This window comes from Leptonychotes weddellii, chromosome 13, assembly GCF_054177405.1.
Source record: "Leptonychotes weddellii isolate Sample4059 chromosome 13, ASM5417740v2, whole genome shotgun sequence".
In the NCBI taxonomy this organism is placed as follows: Eukaryota; Metazoa; Chordata; class Mammalia; order Carnivora; family Phocidae; genus Leptonychotes; species Leptonychotes weddellii.
The window spans coordinates 60,038,612-60,057,939 of NC_138381.1; the positions used below are offsets into that span (position 1 = coordinate 60,038,612).

General features: G+C 44.4%; 1 protein-coding gene across 3 annotated transcripts in view; it reads left to right on the plus strand.

Moving 5' to 3' along the window:
* The window catches only part of PISD (phosphatidylserine decarboxylase), a 45,890-nt gene that overhangs the window by 11,726 nt on the left and 14,836 nt on the right, over positions 1-19,328 (plus strand). For all 3 annotated transcript variants that reach the window (XM_031028370.2, XM_006733486.3, XM_031028372.2), the window contains exon 3: positions 3,953-4,128. In XM_031028370.2, coding sequence (XP_030884230.1) covers positions 3,953-4,128 — 176 coding nt within the window. The remainder of the gene's footprint in view (positions 1-3,952; positions 4,129-19,328) is intronic.

Sequence of the window (19,328 nt, forward strand, 5' to 3'; positions counted from 1 at the left end):
TGGTAAAAAAAAGCCATGGATTCTATGTGCAGTATTCCCCTAGCCCTGGAGTTCTGCCGTTCTCACTGATCAGTAAACTTGGTCTTGGCTGGCTGTTCTTGCTGATCTTCTGGGGGAGGGGCCTGTTGCCGTGGTTCCCAAATGTCTTTGCCGGAGGCGGAATTGCCCCGCCCTTGCCCTGTTGGGGCTAAGTAATCTGCTCGGGTTTGCTCTTGGGAGCTTTTGTTCCCTGCAAGCTTTCCATACAGCTTTGGAGGCCGAGAGTGAAAATGGCGGCCTCCCAATCTCCGCCGCGGAGGAGCCGAGAACTCGGGGCCCCGCTCCTCAGTGTGCCCCCAGAGAAAAGCAGTCAGTCACTCCTGTCTCCCCAGTCTCCAGCTGCACTCCGTGCTCACCCGGCCTGTGACCGCGCGTTTCTGTCTCTGGCACCGGACCCCGCGTGGAGTCTCCAAGCCCAGCAGATCCCTGCGGTACGCTCCCGCGCCGCTCCTCCTGGGGGAGGAAGGGGAGTCTCCCCGGATCTGCCGCTTGTTGGGTCCCTGCTGGAGGAACAGGGGCCCGACTGTGCCCCGGATCACGGTTTATGGCAACCCCGAGCTGAGAGCCCGCGCCTGGGCTCCGTCTCTGCAGCCGGCTTCCCCGCTCCGATACCTGGGAGCTCTGCCGCACTCAGGCACCCCCGGTCTTTCTGTGACCCCGAGGGTCCTGAGACCACACTGCCCGGAGGATTCCACCCCCCGCTTAGCCACCAGAGTGACGTCCCTCAGCGGAGCCGACTTCTAAAAGTTCCGATTTTGTGCTCCGCGGCTCTATCACTTGACAGAACAGCCGGTGATGGAGGCCCCCTCCCCCGCCATCTATCCTCCCGAATATCGCCTCCGATTCACTTCTGCGCATGTCCTACTTTGCAGAAAGTGGTCGCTTTTCTGTTCAGAGAGTTTTCTGTTGAGTTTGTAGGTGTTCAGAATGGTTTGACCCCTGTCCAGCTGAATTCCTGGGACCAGACGAAATCCAGGTCTCCTACTCCTCCGCCATTTTGCTCCGCCCCTATCTAGATATCCTTTTTATTTGATTATACCAGAAGCCATTTTGAACTGTCCAGCGAAAGTACCTTGGGAATAAAACAGATTGGTTAATGAGAGTGAGAACGAAACGTTTACTCTGGTATTTAATAGCAGCACATCTGGGCGCTACTTAAGGACTTGCGAGCTGGAACACGTGGGAATCACGTGAAGGAAAGAAGGGGAGCCTCAAAAATTGAGACATAATCTTGGATCTGCAGAGAAGCTGTGCTTTTATAAGGTGACAGGCCCAGCAGGGAGGTGGTCAGTAGTGGAGGGCTGTCTCTACTTACTACTTCTTTTTGGAGAGGCACAGTAAGCCTTTGAGAAGGTGAGACATGTAATCGAAGAAAGGGTAATGTGGCCGGCAGCATTCAGTAGAGCGTGACTAGTCAGTCTAGGATGGTGGCTCACTGCAATATTGGAGGGGGGTACAACAGATCTCTTGTCACCAGATATTTCAGAAAGAGGAAAAAAAAGTTGCTTTATGGTCAGTCTTACTTGGTCAGAGGTAGAATATTTAGTTGTGAAGTAGTAATGGTTCATTAGGAATAATTAGAAGATGAAAGAGATTAATGACATCCACACTTGCTCATTAATAGAAGAAATAGCAACACCCAGAACGTGGTGGGGGGCTGGTGATTTCGGGAGCAGGGGGGTTTCCTCCCATTGGAAGTCAGAGGCAGTAAGAAGGGTATGCCCTGGTTTTGTATAGGATCCTGGGGATTCAGGTCTTGAGGTTTTGTTTTGATAACAGCATTTTTGAGATATAATCCACATACCATAAAATTCATCTTTTAAAAGTGCAATTTAGTGGTTTTTAGTATATTCAGAATTGTGCAACCATCACCACTATTTGTTTTAGAACATTTTCATTCTTCACCCCCCTCCCCAAGCTAGTAACAACACTTGACTCATTAAACTATCACTCCCCATTTCTCCCTCCCCCCAGCCCCTGGCAACCACTAATCTACTTTATGTCTCTATAGTATGTTTCCTGTACTGTACACTTCATGTGAATGAAATCCTACAATATGCAGCCTTTTGTGGCTGGCTTCTTTCACATCATGTTTTCAGGGTTCATGTTGTATTATGTGTCAGTACTTCATTCCTTTGTATCATCAAATAATATTCCATTGTATGGGCACACCACATTTTATTTATCCATTCCCCAGTTGATGGACATTTGGGTTGTTTCTAGTTTTTGGCTGCTATTGAACATTCTTGTATAAGTTTTTGTGTAGGTGTAGGTTTCATTTCTCTCAGAAATATCCCTAGTAGAATTGCTGGGTCATAATTGTAATTTTATATGTAACATTTTGAGGAACGACAAACTGTTCTACAAAGTGGCTGGCCCATTTTGCAATCCCACCAGCAGTGTATGAGTGTTCTACTTTCTCTACATCCTTGCCAACACTTGTCTTTTTGATTATAACCATCCTAGTGGGTATGAAGTGGTCCCTCACTGTGGTTTTGATTTGCATTTCCCTGATTGCTAATAATGTTGTATTGGTTTGCTGTGGCTGCTCTAACAAAGTACCACAGACTGAGTGGCTTAAGTAGTAGAAACGTACTCAGGTTGGAGACTAGAGGCCTGAGATCAAGGTGTCACAGGGCTGCTTCCTCCTGAGGGCTGGGAGGGAGAATCTGTTCCATGCCTCTGGTCTAGCTTCTAATGGTTTGCTGGCAATCTTTGGCTCATAGAAGCATCATCCTGATCTCTGCCTTCATCTGCACGCAGCGTTCTCTTCATAAGCATGTCTGTCTTCAAATTTTCCCTTTTCATAAGGACACCAGTCATATTGAATTAGGGCCCACCACGATGACCATATTTTATCTTACCTTTTTTTTTTAAGACTTTATTTATTTATTTATTTATTTGACAGAGATAGCAAGAGCAGGAACACAAGCAGGGGGAGTGGGAGAGGGAGAAGCAGGCTTCCCGCTGAGCAGGGAGCCTGATGTGGGACTTGATCCCAGGGACCTGAGCCGAAGGCAGATGCTTAACGACTGAGCCATCCAGGCACCCCTATCTTGTTGACTTCTCTAGAGACCCTATATCCAAGTAAGGTCACATTCTGGGTACTGAGAGGTAGGACTCAGCATGTGAATTCTGGGGGGACACAGTTCAACCCATAATAGATGTTGAGCATCTTTTCACGTGCTTACTGGCCATTTGTATATCCTCTTTGGAGAAATGTCTGTTCAGGTCCTGTGTATATTTTTTAAAATGGGTTGTCTTTTTTATTATTGAATTGTAAGAGCTTATGGGAGTTTGCATTTGAGTATATACTAGTATCTAGTCAGAATTGGGTCTGGATTGTAAAAGTAAGGTCAGAGAGTCCTGGGTGAGAAATGGTGCCTGATTCCCAATCCTGGACCTGGTGGTAGCCAGCCTGGCAACCTTGATCAGTTTCTTGACCTCTTTGTGATTCAGTCAGTGTTTTCGTCTTAAATTCTCTGGCTGTGGTGGCAGTTGAGGTGCATTGTAGTTTCATGGGAAAGATGCTTTTCCCTTGGGTGCCTGGGTGGCTCAGTCGTTAAGTGTCTGCCTTCTGCTAGGGTCAGGATCCCGGGGTCCTGGGATTGAGCCCCATATCGGGCTCCCTGCTCCGTGGAGAGTCTGCTTCTCCCTCTCCCTCTACTGCTTCCCCTGCTTGTTCTCTCTCTCTGTCCCTGTCAAATAAATAAAATCTAAAAAAAATTTTAAAAAATGTTTGTCCCTTACTTATTGGGAGAATTTGGAGACAGAAGGGTCTTAATAGTGACTTAAGGTTGCACCTGCCTATCAAAGATGCACTGATGTTTCCTGGACCTCGTTTTAGTGCTCTTTGCGTGACTCATCCCTGTCCCTTCTCCTAATCTCAGAATTTTCCTGTTTTTTGTTACAGATGCCAGAAGAGTCCACACTGCCCCTGCTCGAACCTTGTCTCTGCTGCGTCCCCTGCCCGTTCTGTTGGTGACAGGTGGCGGGTATGCAGGTTACCGGCAGTATGAGAAGTACAGGGAGCGAGAGCTGGAGAAGCTGGGGTTGGAGATCCCACCCAAACTTGCTGGTCACTGGGAGGTAGGACGAAGGTGGAACCACCTTGAGTTCTCATTTAGCACAACTGTCTGTCACTGTTTTAAATTGCCCCAAAATTGAAATATTTGAAAAAATGAAATGTGCTTTTTTGGAGCTCATGTCTCCAGTGGGTTTTTGGCCAGCTACAGACATTATGCCTTTGGCGTCATGCTGGGCTTCCTTTCTGCGTCCAGACCTACCCCTGGTCTCCCCAAGGCCTCTGAGAAGCAATTACCTGCTGTTGAAATCCTCAGAGTTCATGCCTCGTGTTGGGGCTGGCATCCCAGTCGTTCATGCCCTGCTCTGTCTGAGGATAAGCTGAAACGGTTGGACTTCTGTGATGTGGATGAGTTCTTACCAGGAACCAGACTGAAATAATCAAATTGCTTTGTTGTTATTGCTCACAATGCTTCCCCCACAACAGGGCCACACAGTAGGGGCAGGCTTGGATGTTATTGAACCATGTGTGACGTACAATGAACTGTCTTACTCATTTGTGCTCCAGTGGCCCAGGATGATACCTAACTCAGAGTAGACATTCAGTAAATGTTGAAATTGAATATTAAGGTGTAAATTTAAAAAATGCCTTCTTTTCAGCCGTAGTGTAACAGTTGAAGAATCTGAAATATCAATAGCTCTCATAGCCTGGGCAAAAGGAGGGGGGAGGTGAGAGAGACTTTATGGAATTTGGAATGATGCGTTTGGGTTTCTTCATGAACCTCTCCGTATCAGTAATCCAGCTCAGCTGAATCCTGTGGCCAGGGCATGTCGGTCCTGAAGGCGAGTCTCAACCATGTCCCTCAGTAGCTGTGTGAACTTGAACATGTCACTTGCTGTCTGGTCCTCTGTGTGACTATGCTATAAATAGTATAAACAACTATAAGGCGGGTTGGATTGGAACCCATCTGAGATTCCTTCTAGCTCTAGCATAGTTGATCTAGGAATATTTGTTGGCATTGGCATTACATGCTACATTATAGGCTTCCTCCCAAAATCCTATTTTGAATTTTGGTTTTGACCCTCTTCCTCCAGTAGAATCCAGTGTAAAGATTTCATCTGATTTCCAACAGTCCTGTAAAACTGTGACTTAGTCAGCTGGCCATACAGATCCAGATGTGGCTATTACCTAAGAGATACTTTTTTAAAGATGTTATTTATTTATTTGACAGAGAGATAGCACAAGTAGGCAGAGAGGCAGGCAGAGGGGGAGGGAGAAGCAGGCTCTCCCCTGAGCGGGGAGCCCGACGCTGGGCTTGATCCCACCTGAGCCGAAGGCAGCCGCTTAACTGACTGAGCCACCCAGCCGCCCCCAGATACCTTTTTGCTTGTCTATGTATATCTACCCTTTTTTTTGGCCTGTTCGTACATCTTGGACTTTATAGTAACCTCAGACCAAGAAAGAAAAAAGGCTTTTTGTTTTCTGGTAGTATATGACAAAATCCTTTTGGTGAAGGATTATTGTGTAGTATGTGAGTCACACTTTTTAAAATTTGCTGTACTCTATTTCCCATGACATTGGTGGTTTCCTCTGTAAATATGCCTTTTCCTTTAGGCTAATAAAGTACTTGTTAGACTGTGATCATATGACCCCACTCAAGTGTTAGACCCAAGGTGGCTTCTCTCTGACCCCACACATTTGCAGGCTGAGTCATCCCGTGACGAGTTCACATGCTTTCAGCAAATTCCCACCCATTTCAAAGGTCTTCCAATAGAACCTACATTTGGAAGAAATCTGTGACTTCCAAAATCATAAAAGACCAATGTCAGTAGTATTGTTTTAGCATTCACCATTTCTATAATTAGGATTACTGCCATGTAGGAGTCAGTACCTGAAAGATGACCATTTGTAAAGAGGACAGGGTTGATGGGCTTATAAATTCTAGGGCCTAGACAGTGACAGAACACTGGATCTGAATGGCCCAGCACAGCGTGAAATCTGAAGCCCTTGTGGGTTAAGAGCTGGGTTTCAGTTAGATACTGTTCTTTTGGTTGAGTAAAATGGCCACAGGACTGCTGGATTTCCAGGCAGGTTGCCAGCATTTCACTTTATGAAGGGGAAATGGTCTGGACTCCAGGTAGACATTGTAGGATTTCAGGAGAGGTAACAGGTCATGAGAAGGGAGAGTGCTGACTGGCAGTCGCAGACCGGATCTTAGTCCCTCCCCTGCCCCACCTAATCACTGTCTTCTCATGAAAAATCATCTGGTCACTCATCAGAATTGTTGGGGAGCTTTAAAAACTATGGATTCTGGGACGCCTGGGTGGCTCAGTCGTTAAGCGTCTGCCTTCGGCTCAGGTCATGGTCCCAGGGTCCTGGGATCCAGCCCCGCATCGGGCTCCCTGCTCGGCGGGAAGCCTGCTTCTCCTTCTCCCACTTCCCCTGCTTGTGTTCCCTCTCTCGCTGTGTCTCTCTCTGTCAAATAAATAAAATCTCTTTAAAAAAACAAAACAAAACAAAAACTATGGATTCTTTGATTTCACCCCTGGAGATTTAGAAAGTTTGGGCAAGGCTCAGGATCTTTGTTTTTGAAAAGTCCCTTCAGTGATTCTGATGATAAGCCAGATTTAGGAACCGTGGGCAGATGACTGTAAGGTTTCCTTCAGGGCTCTGATTTTAAGTGGCAAATGAAAACTTCTGCTGGTAATTTTGCTGGAATATAATCTCTTCATATCCCTGGGTCAAGTCTGGCATCTCTAGAGTTTGAAAGAGGACAGGCTGGTACTTATGCCAAGATGAGGCCCTGGGGCTCTTTAAGGAGTTATACCCATATCTTTCCTTTATTTCAATTTAAACCCTTCCTTCCTTCCTCTCCTTCCTTCCTTCCTCCCTCCTTTTCTCCCTCCCTCCCGTCCTCCCTCCCCTCCTCCCTTCCTTGCTTTCCCTCCCCTCCCCCTTCCCTTCCCCCTTCACTTCCCTTCCCAGCAGTATAGAAGAACTTCACAATCTCCAAAATCTGTTCCACCTCACTCACTGCAAGTTCCCCTCGGGGATGTGGGGAGAGGGCACAGCTCTCGCAGAGGGGCACCGGGGAGGTGGGTGTCGGACATGGTGTAAGACTTGAGCTCAGCTACAGCACCTGGGCGAGTTGTTTCATCTTCCTGGGTTCGTTCTTTCTTTCTTTCTTTTTTTAAAGATTTTATTTATTTATTTGAGAGTGAGAGAGAGATCATGAGTAGCGGGGAATAGGGAGCCTGGTGTGGGATTCAATTCCAGGACCCCAAGATCATGACCTGAGCTGAAGGCAGATGCTTAATTGACTGAGCCACCCAGGCACCCACTGGGTTCTGTTTTTATACATTTAAGAAAATGTTTCTGAGATCTTTGCCTGCTCTAAGAGTCATGTTCTTTTCATGGTAGGGAAAAAGCTCATGCAGTGTTTGAATGAAATGAAACCTATGTGTTTGCTTGATGGGATGAAGGGAATTCTGTAACTAGCAGCAAAGTTAGTAGCCAGTTGAGAGTGTTCAGAAGCATCCAGGTTCCAGCAGCTCTGCTCTTTCTCTCTTTATGTATATATGGCATCACTTTCCCCAATGGGGAAATAGCTTTGTCATTTATCTACTTATAAATATTAAATGTTCATTTTTTAAAAATTAGCGTTACAAAATATGACGAAATAGTGGTGACCCAGGGTCCTACAGCACACAGGAAACCACAGTTCACATTTTGGGGAACTTGGCCCTTCCAGGGTTTTGGGTATTTAGGAATAAGTATTGTTAATTTTTATTTTAAATGAGATAGTTTTAAAATTTTTAAATAAAACACAATCATGTACAAATTCAAATACTAATGAAGAGTTTTACATATAAAGAGGTCTTCCACTCTCTGCCCCTTCTACTAATCCCATTTCCACTCTCCAGAAGCAGACAAGCATTTTTATTTATTTATTTATTTTTAAAATTTTATTTATTTATTTGACAGAGAGAGACACAGCGAGAGAGGGAACACAAGCAGGGGGAGTGGGAGAGGGAGAAGCAGGCTCCCTGCTGATCAGGGAGCCCGATTTGGGACTCAGTCCTAGGACCCTGGGATCATGACCTGAGCCGAAGGCAGACGCTTAACGACTGAGCCACCCAGGCGCCCCTCAGACAAGCATTTTTAACATTAGTGTATTTTTGCAGAATGTCTCTACTTACATATTTTTTGGCTATTCAAAGGTGATTTAATTTTTTTCAGTTTTATTGAGAAATAATTGACATACATCGCTATGTAAGTTTAAGGTATCAAGCATGATGGTTTGATTTACATATATTGTGAAATGATTGCCAGAATAGATTCAGCTAACATCCATCATCTCTGTAGATACAATTTTAAAAAAAGAAGAAAGGAACAAAGAAAAATATTTTCTCCTATGATGAGAACTCAGGATTACCTTGCTTTATTTTCCTATGTGATAGACAGCCGTGTTAGCTACAGGGATCATGTTGTACATTCCATCCCTAGTACTTATTTCTCTTATAACTGGAAGTTTGTACTTTTTGACCTTCCAATTCCCTGTCTCCCCCCACTCCCTCGAGTCTGATCTCTTTTCCTCCGAGATTTTTCTTTTTTTTTTTTTTAACCTTTTATTTGGTTTTTTAGATTCCACATATAAATGAAATCATGCAGTATTTGTCTTTCTCTGACTTAATTCACTTAGCATAATGCCTTCAGGGTTCATCCATGTTCTTGCAAGTGTAGGATTTCCTCATTTTTTCTGGCTGAATAATAGTATTCTATTGTATGTATGTACGTATATACGTATATACACACAATTTGTTTATCTGTTGGACATTTAGGTTGTTTCCATGTCTTGGCCATTGTAAATAATGCTGCTGTGATGATTTAAGTTTTTGTTTTTTTTTTAAGATTTTTATTTGACAGAGAGAGAGAGCACAAGCAGGGGAAGCAGGAGAGGGAGAAGCAGGCTCCCCACTGAGCAGGGAGCCCAATGCGGGGCTCGATCCCAATGCGGGGCTCGATCCCAGGACCCTGGGATCATGACCTGAGTGGAAGGCAGATTCTTAACTGACTGAGCCACCCAGGCGCCCTGATGATTTAATTTTTTGAGTTAACTTTACTGAGGTATTTCCATACAGTAAAACATACCCTTTTAAACAGTTCATTGTTGCTTTTTAATTTTATTTAATTTTTTTATTCTTAAATTTTTTTTAAAGATGTATTTGAGAAAGAGACAGAGCGCAAGCAGGGGGAGGGACAGAGGGAGAGGAAGAAGCAGACTTCCCGCTGAGCAGGGAGCCCAATGTGGGGCTCGATCCTGGGACTCTGGGATCATGATCTGAGCCAAAGGCAGACGTTTAACTGAACGAGCCACCCAGGTGCCCCCTCGTTGTGTTGTTTTTTTTTTAAAGATTTTATTTATTTATATGACAGAGAGAGACACAGCAAGAGAGGGAACACAAGCAAGGGGAGTGGGAGAGGGAGAAGCGAGCTTCCCGCGGAGCAGGGAGCCCAGTGCAGGGCTGAATCCCAGGACCCTGGGATCATGACCTGAGCCGAAGGCAGGCGCTTAACAACTGAGCCACCCAGGTGCCCCTCATTGTTGGTTTTTTAATTGAAATATAGTTGACATACAATATTATATTAGTTTCAGATGTACAGCATGCTTTGACATTTATGTACATTACAGAATGAGCACCTGATAAGTTACCATCTGTCACCATACAGAATTATTACATTATTGATTGTGTTCCCTAGGCTGTACTTTACATCCCCATGACTTACTTACTTTATTATTGGAAGTTTGTACCTCTTAATTCCCTTCACCTATTGCACCTATCCCCCAAGTTCCCTATCCTCTGGCAACCACCATTTTGTTCTCTGTATTTATAAGTCTGTTTCTGTTGTTTTTTAAATTTTTTTTAAGATTTTGAGAGAGAGAGAGAGAACGAGAGTGCACGCGTGCACAAGTGGGGGAGGGGGAGAGGGAGAGGGAGAGGGACAAGCCGACTTCCCGCTGAGCCAGGAGCCGGATGTGGGACTTGATCCCAGGACCCCGAGTTCATAACCTGAGCCGAAGTCAGATGTTCAACCAACTGAGCCACCCAAGTGCCAGTCTGTTTCCGTTTTGCTTTCTTCTGTTTTTTAGATTCCACATATAAGTGAAGTCGTACAGTTTTTGTCTTTATTTCACTTAGCATGGTACCTTGCATGTACATCCATGTTGTCACAAATGGCAAGGTTTCATTCTTTTTTGTGGCTGAATAAGATTTCACTGTGTGTTTACATCTTCTTTATCTGTTCCTTTATCTGTGGACACTTAGGTGTTCCTATGGAAGCCATATCTTGGTTATTGTAAATACTGCTGCAGTGAACATAGGGGTGCGTGTATCTTTTTGAATTAGTATTTTTGTTTTCTTCAGATAAATACCTAGGAATGGAATTGCTGGGTTGTATGGCAGTTCTATTTTTAATTATTTGAGGAATCCTCAGACTTATTTCCACAGTGACTGCACCAATTTACATTTCCACCAGTAGTGCATGAGGGTTCCCTTTTTTCCACATCCTTGCCAATACTTATTATTTCTTATCTTTTTGATACTAGCCATTCTGACAGGTGTGAGGTGATACTGAGTTGTGGTTTTGATTTGCATGTCCCTGATGATTAATGATGTTAATTTCTGCCCATTTTTTAATTGAGTTTTTGGGTGTTGAGTTGTAAGAATTCTTTATGTATTTTGGATATTAACCCCTTATCAGATGTATCAATTTCAAATATCTTCTCCCATTCAGTAAGTTGCCTTTTCTAATTTGATGGTTTCCTTTGCTATGCAAAAGCTTTTTAGTTTGATGTAGTCCCAATTGTTTAATTTTGCTTTTGTTGCCCTGGCCTGAGGAGACTGATTCAAAAAAATATTGCAAAGATCAACATCTAAGAGTTTATGCCTATGTTTTCTTGTAGGAGTTTTATGGCTTCAGGTCTTACCTTTAATTTTGTATACGGTGTGATCAAGTGGACTGATTTCATTCTTTTGCATATGGCTGTGTAGTTTTCCGAGCACTATTTAAAGAGATGGTCTTTTCTCCATTATATATTCTTACCTCCTTTTATTGTAGATGAATTGACTGTGTAAGTGTGGGTTTATTTCTGGACTCTATTCTGTTCCATTCATTTATATGTCAGTTTATTGGGGCTTTTTAATAAATATATATACTTGTGCAATCACTACCACACTCAAGATAGGGAACATGTGCCTCTTTGTAGTCAGTATCCACCCATGCTTCCAAGGCAATCACTAATCTGCTTTCTGTCACTATGAATGAGATTTGTCTTTTAAGAAGTTTTAATGAATGGGATATACTCTTGTTTATGTGGTTTATTTCACAGCATGAAGTGGCGACCCATCCATGTTATTGTATTTATGGGATTTCATTCCTTTTTATTGCTGACTAGTACCTTACTGGGTGGATATAGCCCAAATTATTTTTAATTCTTCTTCTTTTGGTGGACATTTGGGTTGTTTGCAGCTTTTGACTATTTGTGTATGTCTTTATACGGGCATTTTTTTTTTTCATTTCCCTTGTGTAAATACCTAAAAGTACAATTACTTGGTCATAGGTAGGTGTATATTTAACTTCATAAGAAACTACAAAACTATTTTTAATAACTTTGTATTCCCATTAGCAATATATGAGAATTTTTGTGATTTTGCTAAATTCACTTATTCTGGGAGCTTTTTGGTAGAGATTTTCATTGTTGATTTACTACTTTTCATTTTAGACGTTCCATTTTAGAAGTTCTTTTTTATGTCTTCTCTTTTCTCTCATTAGGCTCATTTTCCTACAAATTCTGGAGCATATTGTGCTTGTTTATATAGCTGTCTCAATTTCCAAATTTCATCATCCTCCATTGTTTCTGGGTCTCCTTCTGTTGATGATTTCCCCCCCTTCCTGGTTGTTCCTTCTTCACATGTTTAGTGATTTTGATTCAGTGCTATACATTGTGAGCTTTACTTTGTTGAATGCTGGATTTTGTTGTTTTCCATCAAACACTGATAGATTTTATTCTAGTAGGCAGTTAACGTTATTTGTGGATCACTTTGATCCGTTTAGGCTTGTTTTGATGCTTTGTTAGGATAAATTTACAGTAGCCTTTACTGTGGACTAGTGTAGCCCTACAGCTGTACTAAACTATGACTCTTCTGGGCAGTCTCCTAAATGCTGGGAGTATTCAGTGAGTACTTTCCATCTAGCTGGTTGAAATGCCCATGTCTCCTGTCCTGTGTGAGCTCTGGGAATTGTTTAGCTTACAGCTCTCTGATCATTCTTTGTGAGTCTCATGGAATTTAACCCTAGATACACATGGCTTATTCCTCAGCCAAGCCAGAGACTCCACGGAACCCCTTTGTAGATTTATGGAGCTCTTGTCCTTTGTTTGTTTGTGTTTTTTTTAAAGATTTTATTTATTTGAGAGAGAGAGAGCACAAGCAGGGGAGGCGGCAGGGAGAAGCAGGCTCCCCACGGAGCAAGGAGCTCAATGTGGGGCTCGATCCCAGGACCCCAGGATCATGACCTGAGCTGAAGGGAGATGCTTAACCAATGAGCCACCCAGGTGCCCCTTATGGACTTCTTCTCTGCATAGCTCCTTCCTTTCTGGTTCTCCACCTTAGAGAACCTAGCTCTTTATTGACGTAGTCACTTGGTTTCATTACAAATAAGCAGAACTCATTTCAGCAGAGACACTTGGAGGGGTTTGTTTTTATCCTTAAAGGGTTCTAGAACCAATTCCAATGTGTGTGCTTGTGGGGTGCGGGGTTGTGTTTCACTACACCAACAAGCAGTGCTCTTGACACCAACCGGGTGTCCTACAATTTAACTCACTTCTGACATGGTCTGCCCAGAGATCGCATCAGATTTTACAAGTTAAGGGCTAAAGTCCTACAAGACTGTCGTCATTCCCCCCCTTCAGATGCCATCAAAAGTTGTCACTTGTGTCTCTGACTGGCTATCGATTGGAGGTTCTAACCACCCCCTCTTTGAGTTACAGGTTCAGAACTCAGTCCTACAAGACTGACTCCCTAACTCCCTTCAGATGCCAGGCGCAAGTCCAGGTGCTTCTGATAAAATGGCTGTAAATCGCAGGTTTCCACAACCTTCTTCTTAGGTTCAGCTAATTTGCTAGAACAGCTCACAGGGCTCAGAGAAACATTTTACTTGCTAGATTACCAGTTTATTACAAAGGATATTAAAGGATACCAATCAACAGCCAGATAAAGAGATACCTAGGTTGAGGTCCCGAACAAAGGAACTTCTGTTCTCATGGAGTTTGGGGCTGTGCACAGTGGCACATAGAAGCCTTCTGGTTCCCCAGCCTGGAAGCACTCTGAACCCCATCTTTTGGGGTTTTTATGGAGGCTTCATTACACAGGCATGAGTGATTAATTAAACCATTGGTCAATGGTGACTGATTTATCCTCCAGTCCCTCTCCTCTCCCCCACCCCCAACCTCAGGTCAGGGGGTGGGACTGAAAATTCCCCCTCTTCTTTTGTGGTCGGTTCCCTATCCTTACAGGATTTCCAGAAGTCACCTCATTAACATAAATCCAGTAGTGATTGAAAGGGAGTTGTTATGAATAACAAGACACCCATTTCATCTTTATGGCTGTCAAGTGATTGTAGGAGCTGAGGACAACAAAAGACCACACAGTATAACAAAAGATGCTCCCATTTGTCACTCAGGAAATTCCAAGGGTTTTGGGAGCTGTGAGCCAGGAACCGCGACCAGTTATTTATGAGAAATATGTTTTGCTCGAATGAATGAACAAATATATATTTTTTACAAAATAACGACTGCTTATAGAAGCTGTCACCACCCTTTAGGAGGCTCTCGTGCCCCTTTGCTGCAGTGATAAGGCACTAGCTGTCCTTCTGCCCCTGTGCTTTGAGTTCAGCCAGAGCCCCATTCCATCCCTGTGCTGCAGCCATCCAGCACGTCCTTTACGTGTGTTACCAGTGAGTTCGTTTTCCCCGCTGGCTGAGAGAAGTTTTGGGAGGAAAGGAGAGGTCAGAGGTCACATTAACATGAAACTGATGATCCATAATCTCTGGGGACTGCAGCTCGAGGAGAGGGCCTCGAGGAGAGGGCCGTGGAGATCACCCTTTCTCACCTTGCTTCTGTTGTGCACTGTGTGTCCTCATCGCCTCTACCGTGTGTGTGTGTGTGTGTGTGTGTGTCTTTGTGTTGGTCTCTACCGTGTGTGTGTGTGTGTGTGTCTTTGTGTTGGTCCGTGTGCTCTCCCCAAACCTCTCTGGCATCTTTCCCTTCTCCTCACCTTCTCCTGAGTCATTTTGCTGGTTTTTTCTGACTAATGGCACCCTCTCTTCCTCTCCTCACAGAAACCATTCCAAAATACTATGGTGTTCTGTGCTTACCCACAATCTTGGTCTCTTTATTCTCTCTCTCTCTTTTTTTTTTTTTTTTTTTACTCTTAAAATAAACTGGACTGTCTCAGCTCAGCCTGCCATAACAAAATACCATGGGCTGGAGAGGTTTAAACAGTAGAAATTTACTCTCTCACCGTTTTGGGTGCTGGGAAGTCTGAGATCAGGGTGGTAGCATGGTCAGGTTCTGATGAGAGCCCTCTTCATGGCTTGTAGACTGTGTCCTCACGTGCCACAGAGAGAGAACAAGCTCTCCCGTGTCTCTTCTTTTTAGGGCACTAATCGAATCAGAAGGGCTCTGACCTCATGACCTAATTATCTCCCAGAGGCCCCACCTCCAGTTTCACTCTGAGAGTTAGGACTTCAACATATGAATTTGGGTGGGAGACACACATAAAATTTACCATTTTAACCACTTCTAAGTGTACACAATTCACTGGTATTAAGTACATTCATAATACGTTTCCATTACCTCTGTCTATTTCTAGAACTTTTTCATTGTCCCAAACAGAAACTTTGTACTCACTAAACAATACTGCTGTTTTTTTCTCCTGCCCCCAGCCTCCACAGCCCTTAGTCACCACCGTTTCTGTCTCTGTGAATTTGCCTATTCTAGGTACTTCATATAAGTGGAATCATACAACATTTGCCCTATATTTTTCAAGAGATACCGTGTTGTAGCATCTATCGGAGTTTCATTTCTTTTTAAGGTTGAATAATTTTCCATTGTATGGATGAATACTACATTTTGTTTATCCATTCATCTGTTGATAGATAGTGGGTTGTTTCCACTGGGTTGTTGGCTATTGTGAATAGTGCTGCTCTGAACACTGGGTATACAATTACCTGCTTGAGTCATTGCTCTCAGCTCTTTTGGGTATATACCTAGGAGTAGAATTGCTGAATCATATGGTAATAAGTGTTTAACTTTTATTTTTATTTTTTTTTAAGGATTTTATTTATTCATGAGAGAGAGAGAGGCAGAGGGAGAAGTAGGCTCCCAAGCAGCAAGGAGCCCGATGCGGGACTTGATCCCAGGACCCTGGGATCATGACCTGAGCCGGAGGGAGACGCTTAACCATCTGAGCCACCCAGGCGCCCAAGTTTTTAACTTTCAGAGGGATTGCCAGACTTTCCCATGGTGGCCGTACCATTTTACATTTCCACTAGCAGTGCAGGAGGATTCCAGTTTCTCCACATCCTCACGAACACTTACTTTTGATGATAGCTATTTTAATGGCTGTGAGGTGGAATCTCAGTGTTGTTTTGATTTGCATTCCCTAATGATTAATGATGTACATCTTTTTCATGTGCTTATTGACTCTATATAGCTTCTTTGTTTTTTGTTTTTTTTATTAAAGATTTTATTTATTTATTTGACAGAGAGAGAGCGAGCGAGAGCAGGAACACAAGCAGGGGGAGTGGGAGAGGGAGAAGCAGGCTTCCTGCCGAGCAGGGAGCCCGATGTGGGTGGGACTCGATCCCAGGACCCTGGGATCATGACCTGAGCCGAAGGCAGACGCTTAACGACTGAACCACCCAGGCGCCCTATAGCTTCTTTGAAGAAATGTTTGTTTATTCAAGTCCTTTGCTCATTTTTACATTGGGTGGTTTGTTTTTTGTTGTTGAGTTATAGGAGTTCTTTGTATATTCTGGATATTAGACCCTTACCAGATATATGTATCTACAGATATTTTCTCCTGTAGACTGTATGTTCACTCTCTTAATAGTATGTTTTGATAGACAAAAATTTTTAATTTTGGTGAAGTTTAGTTTATCTATTTTTACATTTATTGCCTTTGTTTTTGGTGTCCTATCCAAGAAGTCATTGCTGAATCCAATATTATGAAGATTTTTTTCCTGTTTTCTTCTAAGAAAAATTTTAGGTCTTATGTTTAGGTTTTTGCTACATTTTGAGTTAAGGTGTTTTTTAATGGTGTAAGGTAAAGGTCCAACTTCATTCTTTTGCATGTGGTTATCAGTTTTCTCAGCACCATTTGTTGGAAAGACTGTCCTTTTCCCATTGGATGGCCATGGTACCTCGTGGAAATCTCCTGAAAGGGTATGGATGCTTACCACGGTTTGTGGTATGTGTGTGGCTTCTAAAACTACTGTACCCATTTGTAGTTGGCATTGTTAAGTACATGAACTACACTGGGTATTAACAAAACAAAAGTTGTCATAGACAAACATGATTCCCTTTTGTATTCACTCATTCGTTCAACAAATCTTTGTGTTCCATCTATACGCCAGGCCCTGCTAAGATCCTGGGGATCCACTAGTGAGTAGAACCAGAGCTTCTGTCCTCAGAGATCTTCCCTTAAGTGGGTGAGACAAAGAAGAAACAAATGGACACATGGACATGTCCAGTGGTTGAAATGCTATGGAGAAGACTTAAAGAGGTGATGGGCACAGATGTCTGGGCTAGGGTAGAGGGATTCAGGGAAGGAAGGAAGGTGTATCTCTCAGTATCACCTGAATGGCGACTGAAGGAGCAGAGGGGTGAAGCATTCAGGGAAGGAAGGAAGGTGTATCTCTCAGTGTCACCTCAATGGCGACTGAAGGAGCAGAGGGGTGAGCCAAGGGGCAGCTGAGAGGAGAGCAGTCCAGGCACAGTCTTGAGATGGACAGAGGGTGCTTGAGCCCTTGTGGCTGGAGATGCAGAGGGGAAGGCAGACTCCCATCCTGTCCTCTGAGTGAGGGTTGAGTGATCCATGTTCTGATTTGGTCGCTCTGGCTGCTGTGGAGGTGCATTGCGGGAGGGCTGGGATGGAGGCAGGGGGGCTGGAGGGGCTCTGATGGTATCCCAGCAAGAGAAGGTGGTGGCTTGGGTCAGAGTGGGAGCTGGGGCTGGGGGAAGGACTTGATTCTGGGTGTGTTTTGAGGGGAGAGTGGACAGGATGCACTAAGGGATTGGATGGGGGGAGGTGGGAAACGATTCAGGATTTCTGACTTGAGCAGATGGAGGGGTGGAGTAGCTCTTCACATAGAGCTGTGGAAAAAACAGGGAACAGCTAGACTCTGGTATGCTAATTCAAGTTGTAACTTGCTTTTCTTTAAATGCAAGTCTACTTCGGCATTTTTCTCGTTTGTTCTCTGTTTATACTGGATCAGAGTATTTGTAAATTTAACATTTACACGGAATGGCATGGAACAAGGAATCCATGCTCCTCCAGAAACAGGGCTCCCAGCCTTGTCAAACCACGAAGACACCCGGCCCTTAGAGCAGGAGCCAAGGTAGTCAGAGTGCTGGGAGTACAGCTGCTTCCAGGAGTTTTTTTCCAGGATGTCCTGGAAAAGCTCTGGGTTTGTGGTCAAAGTGCCTGTCAGTTAGGCTGCCCAGGCCTGGTGTTTGGCCTTAGAAAGGAGGGTGGTTGACACAGGTCTCTGCAGAGAGCTGGCTTTGAGTGAACTGCACAGGGGATAGAAGCCAGCCAGGTGTGCCTGGAGCTGTCACGCGTTCTCAGTTTGTGTGGCAGTTGTGATTCCAGATATGCTGTTTTGGTGTCCTCATTGTCAAAAAGGGAACCAAAACCTTCACAGGCACTTCTTAACAAGGGGGGTGGAAGGTATGTCGCATCTATAAACCTAAAGTTAGCAGGTGACATCGGATGTCAGGTGTGTGGGGCGGGTAGCGCATAGCTCTGCAGCCTGCTGACTCCAGGGTTTCCTGTGAACACCTAGGTGATTTGAGCTCCATGCAGGATGACATCCGGTGACAGACCCCCTTCAGTCTCTAACGTTTCCAGTGTGTCCTTTCTTCCTTGACTACTAGACCTGAGGACAGAGATGCGTGTGGTGGGAAAACTGGCCTGATGGACATGGTGGGCCCTTTGGGGAGGAAGCAGTCCTCCTGTCCCTCTTCCTGCAGGCCTCTGACCTAACTCCACGGAGAGGGGTGGGCCTGTGTGATTGGCAGCTGGCCCCTCCTGTCAGGTTCGAAGGGCTGTCCCCAGCCTGGAGCCGGGCCCTTGGGGGGTGCTGAATATCCCCGGCGGCGTGGTGCGTGGTTCGCAGAGTGGTTCGGTCCTGAAGCCCTCCGTGCAAAGCCCCAGCTGTGGGTGCCGAGAGCAGGCCTGGCTGTTGTGCCTCGCCTAAGAGCCGGAGAAGCTGTGTGTGGAATGTGGTCTTGGGATTTTCTCCCCAGTAACAGAATTTAGAGAATTTTCTGTGGTTTAAAGCAAACTCTTCCAGCTCTTATCCTGTGAACATTTTTGAACAGAGTAGAAAAGTTGAGAGAATAGAGTCACACCCACATACACACCTCTTGATTGAATAGCTAATGTCTTATCATATCTGCTTTGTCTCCGTGTGTGTATATATATACATATATATATTTTTAAAAATTTTTCTCTGACCCATTTGAAAGTACGTTGCAGTCATTATGAAACTTCAACTCTAAATATTTTAGTTTGTATCCGAGCATAACAACAGCTTGGTTTTGTTGTTCGGTTTTGGCCTGGCCATGGGGTTTGTGGCAAGGTCTGAGGCGTTCAGGGACCAGCAGCATAGACAATAGGCCTCAGTCAGGAGCAGCTGGGCCCGCATCCACGCTCACTCCCTGCATTAGCACTGTTTTCTTATTTCCAGCCTTAGTTTAGAACCTTAAAAATGTATGGTGCAGGGCGCCTGGGTGGCTCAGTTGGTTAAGCGACTGCCTTCGGCTCAGGTCATGATCCCAGGGTCCTGGGATCGAGTCCCGCATCGGGCTCCCCGCTCTGCGGGGAGCCTGCTTCTCCCTCTCCCACTCCCCCTGCTTGTGTTCCCTCTCTCGCTGTGTCTCTCTCTGTCAAATAAATAAATAAATAAAATCTTTAAAAAA